Raw genomic sequence first — 14,560 nt, 5'->3', positions numbered from 1 at the left:
TTTCTTAGTTATTAGCAGGGGTGTAAGTTACCGAATTGGACAGAAAATTATCGCAAAACCAAATCGAATTTTATAACAACCGATTGAAACCGAAAAAATCGATTTTTTTTTGTTTTTTTTTCGAACTAAACCGATTGGTTCAATTTGGTTTTTGGTTGCCTTTACTGAAATCGAATCGAACCGGATCGAACCGAAGAGTGAGGGTTCAGTAGTGTGTTTTTACTAAGTTGCCTTTTAACCTAGGTATAAAAGGGCCACTCAACCACAACCCTAACTTTCTTCTTCTCCTTTTACGCGAACCCTAAACCCAGTCACCCACAAAACACTTCTCTCTCCCATTCTTCCACGGTTCCACCTCCAACCTCCATGCTTGAGAGAAGGAGAGGCTGAGGGAGCCAGAGAGTGTTGTCCACCGTTAAGAAAGTCGCCAATCGTCGCTCGAAGTCGTTCATTCATCGCCGTCGCAGGGTCACCGTCGCAACAAAGCCAAAGCCGAGCAGCACTCCAACCAGTCCGTCGCCGAGCAGCAGTCCGTCGCCGAGCAGCAATCCAGTCGCAGAGCAAGACTCCAGTGGCCGAGCAACCAGTCCCTCTCCTGCAAAAATCCAAAAAGCAACAGAACGATGTCTTCTTCGGATGTTAGATTTTGTGCTTGGTTATAATTTTTTTTACAGTAATTAATGTATATATTGTCAACAAAATCCTAGTCTGCAATATTTTTAGTGATATTTGTACTTGATTTAGTGAGATTTTTAGTGATATTTGTACTTGATTTAACCTGAATAATTGTTTTTAGTGTCTTTTTGAATATATATGTGTAGCTGTCTCTGATTATTTGTGGTCATTTAAATTCTGTTGATTGGCTTTAAAAATGAATTACTTATGGTTTTGTTTATGAGCTGCTTTGGTTTTGTTTATGAGCTGTGTATCAGCTGCTTATGTCTTAGTAGATTTGTGTTGAATTATCTCAAAATAATGTATGGCAGTTAGTGAGTATTAAATGATGCAAATAAACTAGCTAGTTGTACTGTTAGGTGAGTTTCTGATTGTATGTTGAGAAGCAAAAGTTTTGGTGCAAGGTGTTGAAGTTGTTATCCAATACTTGTTGAAAGAATACAATCCATTGTTAGATCATGTTGTTTTTAAATTCAATGATGCTTGTTTGGTGGATTGAGCAAAAAGTGAAAGAAGATAACTATTAGAGCTTTTGATCCTTTTTTATTCAATCAATTGAATAATGCATACACATTTGCACAAAAATAGTATTAAAAGATAGAAGTTATTTTAACTTCAATTAATTAAGCTCATCCATTAAATCATGTACTGCATTATTTTGTGTTATTGATATTAAATGTCATTGCTATTCTTTTTTACTGTTGAGTGCATTCTTATGCGTTTAAGTCATCAATTCATTATTGTTGCTCAACAGTGGAAGATTTTAGTGTGGGCAACTTTGTAGGCAAAAGTGCTCATAAAGAGAAATGAAGAGAGAAATGAAGAGAGAATCAAAATTGTCCACTAACAATGGTTGAATTTGAAATTTTATAGTGTAATGTGCTTGTATGCATGCTTTAAAGGATTCATATACTAGCTATTGGTTTATTTTATATACAGGTTGTCTGCACCTTTTCATAGTAGTCTAGTTTCATCTTTGTTGCTGGAAACAAAACTGTGGTGCTGTTCATGAGTTAAAAATGCTAATTTTTCATTGTTCTATTTATATGTATGCAGCCAACAAGCAATGAGGTGCCCAATGAACGGACGCCTGAAGTTGGGGGTGAAAATGTTGAGTCCGTGGTACGTTCTTCAACGGACAGTGGCTGGTGTGGATTCAGATTAAGCATGGTGGCTGTTTGGTTTTTATTTATTTTAAAGTGAATGTTTCGGTTTAAAATGTGTTTATTTTTGTTGTTTTGCTAGACATTTTTAATTGTCTTTGTTTTATGTTTAATTAAATTGAATTTGTATTGGATTTGGATGTGATATACTCTTATTATTCTAGTTTATTGAAGATTTTAAACTTCATTTTATAGTATTTTAAATTCTGATTATTAAGTGTAAAAAAATAAAAAAAATTGACTGAACCAAATTACTATTGGTTCGATTCGGTTGTTCAAACAACAACCAACCGAATAGTTGGTTTCATTATACAATTGATCAGGTCGATTTGGTTAATTTTCGGTCCAAAACCAACCTGAACCGAGCCGATTACATCCGTAGTTATTAGGTACTTAATTAGGTTGGAGGGTCCATGATTAAAACGAAGCCCGCGCGCGGCTTGAGTCAAATTGGGTCCCCGGAGAAAACAATAAGTAATAATTTGTTTTGTTGAAAACAAAGCACATAGGACAATGGTTATTTAATAGTTAATAGTTTGAGTTTAAAGGTGAATGTTAATGGTGAAAAAATATAAAGTAGATGTTAAGGGGGGTAAAGAAAAGCAATCTATATAAAGGGAGTGGCATTGGGTTGAGAAAGAGCAAAAGCAAAGCTTACCCACTTTGGAAGTGAGAAAAACAATGAGGTCCCTAATGGCCTCTTCTCTCATCCTTGCATTGGCAATGCTTTCTTCTCTAAGCTTGCAAATCTCCGCTGATAACTACCTCTACTCATCACCCCCACCACCCAAGTCTCCGCCGTACCATTACTCCTCCCCTCCTCCGCCGCCTAAGAAGGCACCTTACTACTATCACTCTCCACCACCACCCCCTAAGAAGCCTTACTACTATCATTCTCCACCACCACCGGTGTCTTCACCTCCACCACCCTACTACTACCATTCTCCACCTCCGCCGGTGTCTTCACCACCACCACCATATTACTACCATTCTCCTCCTCCACCACCTAAGAAGCCTTACTACTACCATTCTCCACCTCCACCACCAAAGAAGCCTTACCATTACTCATCACCACCGCCGCCGCCATACCATTACTCATCTCCTCCACCACCACCAAAGAAACCCTACAAGTACTCATCACCACCACCACCACCACCGGTTCACATTTACCCCCCTCACCCACACCCTCATCCTCATCCTCATCCACACCCACACCCATATCCACACCCTCATCCTCACCCAGTGTACCACTCTCCGCCACCACCAAAGAAGCCTTACACGTACCCATCTCCTCCACCTCCGGTCCACCACGTACACCCTCACCCAGCGTATCACTCTCCTCCACCTCCTAAGAAGCCTTACTACTACCACTCTCCACCACCACCACCAGTGCACCATCACTACCCTCACCCTCACCCTCACCCTCACCCCCTCCCCCACCCTCACCCTAAACCAGTTTACCACTCTCCTCCACCACCCTACAAGTACCCATCTCCTCCACCTCCAGTGCACCACCACCACCCTAAACCCCCCTACAAGTACTCATCTCCACCACCACCAGTGCATTACCCTCACCCTCACCCACACCCACACCCTCACCCTCACCCACACCCTCACCCCCTCCCCCACCCTCACCCACACCCCCTCCCCCACCCACCTTATAAGTACCCATCTCCACCACCACCTGTTCACCCTGCTCCTTACATTCCTCACCCAGTTTACCACTCTCCTCCACCGCCTTATAAGTACCCGTCTCCACCTCCACCGGTTCACCCTGCTCCCTACATTCCTCACCCGGTTTACCACTCTCCTCCACCGCCCTACAAGAAGCCTTACAAGTACTCATCTCCTCCACCACCGCCATACAAGTATCAGTCTCCACCACCACCACCACACTACGTTTATGCATCTCCTCCCCCTCCTTACCACTATTAGATAACTTAGTTTAGCACTCTTGGTAAGTTTCTTTCTTTCTTTCTTATCATCTCTTATTTTTTAGATAATTTTATTCTTCATGCGATAACGGTACCTATTTAATATCGTCAACAACTACATAATTCACTCTAACTATATTTATCTCTACGTAAAAATGCGTTCGTTATTAGTACAATAATATAAGAGTAGTGCTAGATAAATAATGACTATCTTAAACAACATGAACAACTACCGATCAAATAAAAATATACTATATCTTAATTTAATGTTATTAATTAAATTTAAAATTAATTTACATTGTTCATACATTATTCAAAAATATTGCTGGTAACCTAATCTTTTCATAATACAATCATAACATATAAAGTCTAGCTAGTTAGTCCAAGATATATCACTACTTTTTCAAAACATGAGTTTTTGTCTAGCTAGTTCAAGATATTCTCTATGTATAATAAAGTCTGCATAAAAAAACAAAATAGGAACATTTTTTCTCATTTAGGTTTGGTTATGATGACATGGACTTGACATGCTAACAATGATACGGCCGGGTCTACTGGTTTTTTTTTTCTTTAAATTTTTGTTGTAGGGTATGAGGAGAGAATATATAAATATGTGAAAATAAAGAAAGCGATAGATGGGGATTGAAGAGGAATGAATGAAGAACACACAAGAAGAGAAGAAGATTATTATGCAATTGCAATGGAAGCAAAGTTTCCGCGTTTGGGCTTGCATAATAATAACAATAATATAAGGCGTTAGTTTTATTATATGTTTCTATCATAGGATTGGTTCAAGTCATTTTCTATGCTTTTGTTTAATTTACGAATTATGCTTTGTATTTTCTATTTTGACAGTTGTAAAGCACTGCTGCTTATATATATAAAATTATGGATGATGTGTGATGGTCCATGCACGCTTTCCTGTTACTCAATAGGACAAATGCATGCATTGTAGTTTTCAACCTCTGCTGCATTTTGCAGGGGGTTGTAAAACTAATTATATGTCAAAATTAAATAAAATCTATTCTCCCATCTTCGTCTCCCAAAATGCCAAAATATGTTCCTCCGGTTCTTTTGCCGTAAAAACAAAATACTGTGCACAAAAGAAAATTAAAAAAACATCCATTTAAAATTTTCAAAGAGTTTTATAAAGTATATGACCATTTATTTGTCTTTAATAGATCTTGTTTTTGTGTCAAATAATTTCATTATATGGAATCATATGCCTGACAAGAAGGTTAACAATTAGATCGTTATTATCCTGTATAAAGAAAGAAAAATAAGTACGTTCAAGGCATGTAATAAGTGAAGATTATTGTTTTAAGGTAACAAAAAATATGTGGATAGTACATGATGATAAATTTTTTTATTTTTTATTAAAAAAAGTAATTAGCTCTTTATCAATATTTTCTTTTCACCACAACATTATTTTGTCTAAGGCCGTCAAAATAAATTACACCCGTCGGATTGTCATAAATGGAGAGATGTTTTATTCTAAAATTAGACCTGCAAAATAAAAAAAATAAATGAGTTTCTCTTTAATTCGAAAAAAAATTCATTGTTTGATTTTATTTAACCTGTTTATTTTTATTTTTTTAAGAAAAAGTTTCAAAAAGTCTATAACCAATTTTATTTTTCACCTAAAAATAAAAATTAAAAAAATAGATTATAAATTTGATATTTTTGTTCCAAAACTAATTTTCTTTTTTTAATAAAAATATAAAAATAAATATATTTTCCATAAAATTTAAAAATTTAAAAAAATATCCCTAAATTTTATTATTTTAATTAATTCAATTTTATTCCTCTCTTTAAATTTTGCTTATCAACCTATGGTCAATATTTATTTTTCATATTTATCCTACAAAGACTATTCTTGACGAAAAAGAAATTTATTATTTCTTTAATTGAATAAATATTTCTCGTGGTTTCAAAGTGAAGGATGTGATATATATCGTTATAGACGATGGAGAGTTGGAGACATTATATTCCCCCTACCTATTTCTTTTTCCTTTTTTATCAGTGAGACAGATGTCGCTCACTTACTTGCTAAAGAAAAGTCAAACAAATTTATTCACATTTGTAGGATATTATTGAAATAAAAAGAAAATAGAAAGAGATATTTACAAAAGAATTTAATTTGATGTTAGATAATATAAAACAGTTTTATATTTATACTTAATTATATAATAATAAGTAAGTAAAAATATTTTTTTTTTATGTTAGCTGTATGAATAATTATTTTAAAATAACAGATGTAACTAAATAATTTTGTAAAAATTTTTACAGTGTATATTATTAAAATTAAATTCAAAACAGAACCGGAAAAAAGAACGAGAGATTCAAACTAAGTGTATTACTAAACACGGAGGGGACTAAAAGTAATATTATCAAAATAGAAGTAATAATATCTATTTATCGAATAATATTGTGAAAATTATATATAATTAAACTCATAAATCATATCATGTAAAGTTATATTTGAATGAAGATGAGCGGATATTACACTGAAAAGACTCATATACATCAGAAAATCAGTAAAATTTATTTGTTATACAAAAGCATATATATATATAATTAAATATTTACAAAGTAAAAACACTTATAATATATAAGTTATTTAATTTTGACTGCATGAAAAGTAAAACATTTTAAAAAATATTAATAAGCAAACTAAACTCAATAATTATCTAGACACCAAAAAAAAAAAAAAAAACTCAATAATTATGTTGTACCTAATAATAAAAAGTCATGGTCCTATTTATTTGTCTTTCTCTTCTTTAGTCCCGGTTGCCGTTGTTAATTGGCAAAAGAAAAAAAAAATAAATAAATAAAGAATGCATGGCATTAATTAAGTCAAGAAATAAAAGAATGGACACTGAATCAAATTTGAAGAAAAAAGGGCAGACACTTGGTTGAGTGAGTTGTGAGAATGGCGAGTTTGTCACTTGCTCCACGTTTTTTCCTAACACCTTTGGACATCACATCTAATCACAAACATTATTGAGATGTACCAAGACCCTACCATCCAACATTTCATTTCTTATTGTGCCACATGATGATCCATGTGATCGAGTTGGTGAGTTTGTGACGCTCAGATTATTTGTCTCTTATTTCTTTATCTATTTTAATTTTCTTGTCATGAATCTGGACACAAACTTTAATTAATAAATTACTCATATAAAATTAATAATAAGAGCCAAATCCATAAAACAAAGTTTTAAAAAACCAATTGATTATCAACCCGATGGAATAAAGGTTTCATGGTTTAAAAGTTTAATCAAATTTTAATTAAAATTAAATTGAATATAATAAAATAATATATTTATATGTTAATATTGTTTTTTTATATTTTATTATTTTAAATCGATTAATCACTAAAAAACTAGATCAATTTCACTGATTTATCGATTTTTTTTACTAATTTACTGTTGATCATCTAAAAAATTTTAAGTTGATAAAATGAAGTAATATAAATGGTTATATCACTACAAAAATTTGATTAATTAGCGATAAATTTTTGCGAGAAATATTTTTTGTTACTAATTCGTCACTAACTTGCGAGGAATTAGTGACGCACTAACAACAAACTTAATGAGCGGTCACAAAATCTAATTTTTCTTGTAGTGAGATACTTATTGATTTGTTACTAGGTTAAAAAGAATTTGTGATGACATTTGTGATTGTAGTTCAACTAATTAAATACATATTATTTCCTAGCAAATTAGCGACTACTTCATAACTCTACTTTCTCATTTAGAATAGCTTTGATTTAGTGACAAAATTCCTACAAATTTGATTAATGATTTTCAAAGATTAGCTATAGATTTACTATAAAATGTGACAGATTTGTGATCATATTAGCGGATAACTTGTGATGAATTATGTTAGGAAAATTCCTTGCTAATTAGCATCAACTAAACATTCTATTTTGTCTACGAAGTTAGTTTGGAATTAGCGATGATTCTGCTGCAGTAGAGTTTGTCACTAATTAGCTTTTACTTTAGTGACGGATTTGCGACTATTTATTCGTAAGCTAAAAAACTTTCCGATGAATTAGCGACTATTGTGTTTGCCTCACTGATCTGCGGCTTGTAATTAGCGAGGAAAATATTAGTTGTTAGGCGGTAGCTAATCTGTCACATATTATATTTTGCGTCAGATTAGCAATTATTTTACGATTCTTTTTATGGTAGCTAATCAGCGATATTCTTATAATGTATTTCTAACACTTTTTTTCAAGTAAAAACCTCTTTTTAAGGTTATTTTTTACATATGAAAATAATTATAGTGTAACTCAATCAAATAGAAGTTTATAAAATATTTACACTACTATGATATAAGTGAAAATGGCAGGTTGTGTTTTGCTTTTTCAATTTTTTTGTTTGTTTTTGTTTTTAAAACTCACAAAATGCGCATTTTGTGTTTGTTAACCTTTTCTTTTTTTGTGTGTTTGTTTTTTGCCTACTTGCAAAATGTAGTGGAACCTAACTAATGTTAGAATTGCTGTAACTATCTCGTTATAAATTTTTGACAGATCAAATTTTATGAGTAACAAATTTTTGATAGTATGTAAAAAAAATTATTAATATTAATTAATAACTATTATAATAATAATATTAATATTAATCATAATACTATTCATAATCATAATAAAAATATTAATAGTCGTACTCGTACCATTTTCCAGTTAATAATAATAATAATAATAATAATAATAATAATAATAATAATAATAATAATAATAATCTGTTAATAATAATAATATTATTATAATAATTAATAATATATTAAATAATAATAAGAAGAATATAATAATGATATAATAATAACCATTATTATTATACTCTTTCGAATAATAATACATTAATAAATTATTATTATTTTTAGAATAAATGACGCATATAAATCAACTAGAGGCTAGTTTTACACAATTCCACCAAAGATAAAAATGTTACAAAGTTTTACTAAGAGCACTTTTTTATATAGTTCGAATCAGAGCCACTCGAATTAGACATATTGTAATAATTCGAATCACTATAATTCGAATTATGCCTGCATGTACTCATCATAGTAATTTGAATGAAATTTATTCGAATTACACATACACTAACTCATACTAATTCGAATCACCCTGATTCGAATTACACACACTAACACATACTAGTTCGAATTAGCCCACAATTTCGTGTCCATAGTAATTCGAAACAGACTGTTTTAAATTACTACCTGTTTTGGCTGCCGTTGGTAATTCGAATCCTACTCATTCGAATTACATGGCCCTTGTCTATATAAAGAGTTTGAGGTAACCTCATTCGAACCACTATTCTAAATCCATGCCCCACCAAATTCCAGAGAAAAGGACCCCGTACGACTCCAACAAAGGCTTGAGCAGAATATTTAGCCGATGGGGGATAATTCGGACCGACTTTATCGTTTGGATGGAGTAGCCCATATAGCTAATGTTATTAATGAAGATGTTAGTGAACTTCACATAAAAATACTCATGTAGGTCTCATAAAAATACTCAGAGGATCTTTATCAGTGAACTTCACACCAGAGCGTATTTTTCTCTTAATGGACCCTCTATAATGCACCAATACTACAAAACTCTCCTTACTAGTCATTTTGTCTATCTCACTCTAATGAACACAATTTACATTCACACCATATTTATACACGTCTGGGGCTTCATAATTCGAAACAGCCAATTTCAAATTATATATACATAACTTGAATTAGCTAGATTCGAACTGCCTATCGAATATCTCACCATATAATTCAAATCAGAGTGATTCGAACTACCCCATGCATAATTCGAATCAGTTCGATTTGAACTACCTAGCATGCATAGTCCCTCATAATTCGAACAGTATTGATTCGAATTACTCCTGTTTTTAGTTCGAGTTAGATTGATTCAAATTACATAGAGACATACTTTTGGTTGATCCATGTCTCATAATTTACTGCGATTTTCCCTTATTTTTATTATATTATTCAGTATTATAAAATATTAATAATATATTATTAATATTATGATATTATCCTGAATAATAATATACTAATAATAATAATTAATAATATATAACAAAAACAGTAATAATAATAATAAGAATAAGAATAATAATAATAATAGTAGTTATTAATAACAAAAAATATACTAATTATAAATTATTCATAATATGCTGATTAATAATAATATGTTAAGAATAATATATAACTCATGATTATGAATATATTAATAATATATTATTCAAAACAACAGAAACCGTTTAACACTAACACTAACATTCTAACAATAATAATAATCATAATAATAATAATAATGGTGTTCATACCCTGGCCCAATAATAAAGGTCCAGGACCCCAGCAAATAGGCCCAACCCAAAGGGTTGGCCCTCACCCAGTACCAGCCTTCATTCCAAGAAGTCGGTACTAAACACGACCTGCTCCAAAGAAGTCGGATACGAGGGTTATCTGGCAGATAACGCTCATTCACTGAGTAACTGTCCCTAGAAACTCTCTAACCACTTCATAGAGCCATATCTTAACCTCCCTAAGATATGGGAACGGTTATCCACCTAAAAAGGTGGCACTACTTCAGCGGTGGTTATTGGTTCACCACTATAAATACACTGACACCATTCAGGTATCTCTAAGTTCCAATATACATTCTAACCTGCTCCCACTCTTGCTAACTTAAGCATCGGAGTGTCTTTGCAGGTACCACCCCCCATTCTTTCTCACGCACAAGTCGGACGGAGGAACACCGAGTACCAGGTCCACTCGATAGCCACCTCCCTCACACGTTTGGGCCAACCTACGCCATCCGGCCCATTAATCTCCGGTTACCCACCGTAACATTGGCGCCGTTGCCGGGGACCCGAGAGATCAACCAGTGATGGCGGATAGATCCCCTGAAGAGGGTCATGTGGAGACAGATTCCGAACAAGAGAATTTGAACACTGGAAACAATGAGGCAGATCAGACCCTCCACCAGGAAGCCAATGATCAACATAGGGAAGGCACCTCCGGAATCAAAAATCCAAAGGTGAACTCCTCGGAGGGGCGCGAATCAGAAAAAGAAGGACCCTCCCACACTAGTGAGCTTATGGGATTAATCCATAGCCGCCTCGAGCAGCTAGAACAGGAGCGGGAACGACAAAAGGAAGCCGAAAAGAACCTAAAAGAGGAGATGGAGCGACGAAAAGAGTTAGAAAGAAAACTCTTAAAATTGGAATCCTCCCTCAAAGGTCGGAATTCCCACGGCGAGAGAGAAGATTCTCCCTTAGGAGAGAAAGATCCTTTTAGCGAGGACATAATGAGGGCAAAAGTTCCAAGAAACTTTAGAAGCCCCGATATGGACCTCTACGATGGGACCACTGATCCAAAGCATCATCTGAGCAACTTTAAAAGTCGGATGTATCTGACTGACGCTTCTGACGCTACGCGATGCAAAGCTTTTCCGACAACCTTATCAAAAGCAGCGATGAAAGGGTTCGACAGCCTCCCTCCGAGGTCAATTACCAGTTTTGAAGACCTCTCAAGAAAGTTCTTGATGAGGTTCTCCATCCAGAAGGACAAAGTAAAGCATGCACCAAGTCTCCTGGGAATAAAACAGGAGGTCGGGGAGTCCTTACGGGCCTATATGGAAAGATTCAACAAAGCGTGTTTGGAGATCCAAGACCTGCCCACCGAAGCAGTCATCATGGGGCTAGTCAATGGTCTTAGAGAAGGCCCCTTCTCACAGTCCATATCAAAAAGACACCCCGCCTCTTTAAATGATGTACAGGAAAGAGCTGAAAAGTACATCAATATGGAAGAAAACGCTAGGCTAAGAGACCCGAGTTTGCGACCCGGACACCCTCCCTCAACGAAAGAAAGGGAGAGGGAAGCTAAGAAGAAGGAAGAACTCGGCCTCGACAGGCCAAGAAAATATCACTCTTATACTCCACTGAAAGTTCCTGTAGTGGATGTGTACAGAGAAATTTGCAATACCGAAAGGCTACCTCCTCCCAGGCCCATTAAAAATAAAAGAGGAGGGAGCCGCGGTGATTACTGTGAGTACCATAAAATATATGGGCACTCCACAAACGACTGTTACGACCTTAAAAATGTGATAGAAAAATTGGCCAGAGAAGGTCGGCTTGACAAATATCTCATAGAAAGGTCGGACAGTCATGGAAAAAGAAAGCGAGACGATATGGATAAAAGAGACCCACCACCACAAACTCCGGAAAGACATATCCATATGATCTCAGGAGGGTTTGCGGGAGGGGGACTCACAAAATCCTCTCGTAAAAGACATCTCAAGAGAATTTACCAGGTCGAAGAGGGATCCTCCGACCTCCCAACCATTTCATTCACAAAGGAAGATGGGCGAGGGATAATCCCTGGGCACGACGACCCAGTGGTAATCACCATGATCCTGGCAAATGCCCACCTACACAGAACACTAGTAGATCAAGGAAGCTCGGCGGACATCCTCTTCAAGCCCGCTTTCGACAAACTGGGATTAGATGAGAAGGAGTTAAGAGCCTACCCCGACACCTTGTACGGGTTAGGCGACACGCCAATAAAGCCACTAGGATTTTTGCCCCTCCACACCACCTTTGGAAAGGGGGAGAAGACAAAGACTCTAAGTATAGACTTTATAGTCATCGACGTGGGGTCGGCCTATAATGCTTTAATCGGCAGAGCTACCCTTAATCGACTCGGAGCGGTGGTATCGACGCCCCACCTTTGCATGAAATTTCCGACCTCGGCAGGGATAGCAACGGTGAGGGGAGATTAGAAGCTAGCAAGGAAATGCTACAATGAAAGCCTAAACCTGAGAGGAAAAGGCAAAGAAGTTCACACAATAGAACTCGGGGGGAGCAAAGATTAAAAAAGAGCTGCGACCCCAGCCCGGGGGAAAAACCGAGGAGATTCAGGTCGGCGAAGAGGAAGGAAAAAATACTCACATAGGGGCCAACCTAAGGGAGACCCTAAGACAAGGGTTGACCAAGATTCTAAGAGATAACTCCGATCTCTTCGCCTGGAAGGCCTCCGACATGCCTGGGATAGACCCCGAGCTCATGTCCCACAAGCTTTCGGTCTACTCGGGATCTCGACCTATACAACAACGAAGACGCAAGCTCGGCCCAGAGCGAGCTCAAATAGTAGAAGAGCAAGTACAAGCGCTCCTAGAAGCCGGTTTTATCAGAGAAGTCAAGTATCCAACATGGCTAGCCAATGTAGTGCTAGTCAAAAAACAAAATGGTAAATGGAGAATGTGCGTCGACTACACTGACTTAAATAAGGCATGTCCCAAGGACCCTTATCCACTACCAAGCATTGACACCCTAGTAGACTCTAGCTCGGGGTATCAATACTTGTCGTTCATGGACGCCTACTCAGGATATAACCAAATCCCGATGTATGAACCAGACCAGGAAAAAACAGCATTCATCACGCCCAGAGCTAACTTTTGCTACGTGGTCATGCCATTTGGATTGAAAAATGCAGGGGCCACATATCAGAGGCTGATGAATAAGGTGTTTGCCCCTCACTTAGGGAGCTTAATGGAAGCATACGTCGACGATATGCTGGTAAAGACCAAGAAGGAAGTCGACCTCCTATCTGACCTCTCACAAGTCTTTGACACCATAAGGTTGCACGGGATGAGACTGAATCCTACAAAGTGCGCATTCGCAGTGGAGGCAGGAAAATTTCTAGGATTCATGCTAACACAAAGAGGGATCGAAGCCAATCCCGACAAGTGTAGAGCTATCCTAGAAATGAAAAGCCCGACTTGTTTGAGAGAGGTCCAACAGCTGAATGGCCGACTAGCAGCTCTCTCCAGATTTTTGGCAGGATCAGCACTAAGATCCCTTCCACTGTTCTCCCTGTTGAGAAAGGGACACCAGTTTGAGTGGACTCCCGAATGCGAGGAAGCGTTCCAGAAGTTCAAAAAGTTTTTGAGCCAACCTCCTATTTTGACCCGACCTATAGCCGGAAAAGACCTCATCCTATACCTATCCGTGGCAGACAAGGCTGTCTCAGCAGCCTTGATAAAAAAAGACGAGGTCGGTCAACACCCAATCTATTTCATCAGTAAAGTTCTACAGGGCCCTGAGCTAAGGTATCACAAATTAGAAAAGTTTGCCTACTCCTTAGTAATAGCCTCTCGAAGGCTACGGCCTTACTTCCAAGCTCACACAATAAGAGTACGCACGAACCAACCCATGAAGCAAATCCTCCAAAAAATGGATGTTGTGGGAAGAATGGTTCAATGGGCAATAAAGCTCTCCGAGTTCGACTTGAAGTACGAAACTCGGACGGCGATTAAAGCCCAGTGCCTCGCCGACTTCATTGCAGAATATGCAGGGGATCAAGAGGATAAACCAACTACCTGGGAACTCAACGTGGATGGATCCTCCAATAAAACAGGAAGCGGCGCAGGCATAATATTGGTAGATGAAAGGGGAACCCAGATAGAGGTCTCCCTCAAGTTTGAGTTCCCAGCTTCAAATAATCAGGCAGAATATGAAGCCTTGATCGCAGGATTAAAGCTGGCAGAAGAAGTCGGTGCTACCAAAGTAATGGTATACAGTGACTCTCAAGTGGTGACCTCCCAAATAAGTGGAGAATATCAGGCAAAAGACCCAAATATGAAGAAATACTTGGAAAAAACTCTGGAGCACCTCGGGCGTTTTGCGGAAACCGAGGTCACGCACATAACTCGGGACCTAAATAGCAGAGCAGACGCCCTATCCAAGTTAGCAAGTACCAAGCCAGGGGGAAATA

The 14,560-nt window shown here is 36.8% G+C and overlaps 1 protein-coding gene across 1 annotated transcript; it reads left to right on the top strand.

Annotated features, from left to right (window-relative positions):
* The first annotated feature begins 2,393 nt into the window (after nt 1–2,393).
* On the top strand, nt 2,394–4,804 carry LOC112775792 (uncharacterized). Its single transcript, XM_025819639.3, has 2 exons — nt 2,394–3,795; nt 4,360–4,804. Exon 1 carries the CDS (start codon nt 2,520–2,522, stop codon nt 3,771–3,773), a length of 1,254 nt encoding a protein of 417 aa, XP_025675424.1. The 5' UTR covers nt 2,394–2,519; the 3' UTR covers nt 3,774–3,795; nt 4,360–4,804.
* The last annotated feature ends 9,756 nt before the right edge of the window (nt 4,805–14,560 follow it).

The sequence above is a fragment of the Arachis hypogaea genome, chromosome 19 (genome assembly GCF_003086295.3).
Source record: "Arachis hypogaea cultivar Tifrunner chromosome 19, arahy.Tifrunner.gnm2.J5K5, whole genome shotgun sequence".
Classification (NCBI taxonomy): domain Eukaryota; kingdom Viridiplantae; phylum Streptophyta; class Magnoliopsida; order Fabales; family Fabaceae; genus Arachis; species Arachis hypogaea.
The sequence above is the reverse complement of the archived record's forward strand: the minus strand, read 5'-3'. Positions and strand labels throughout refer to the sequence as shown.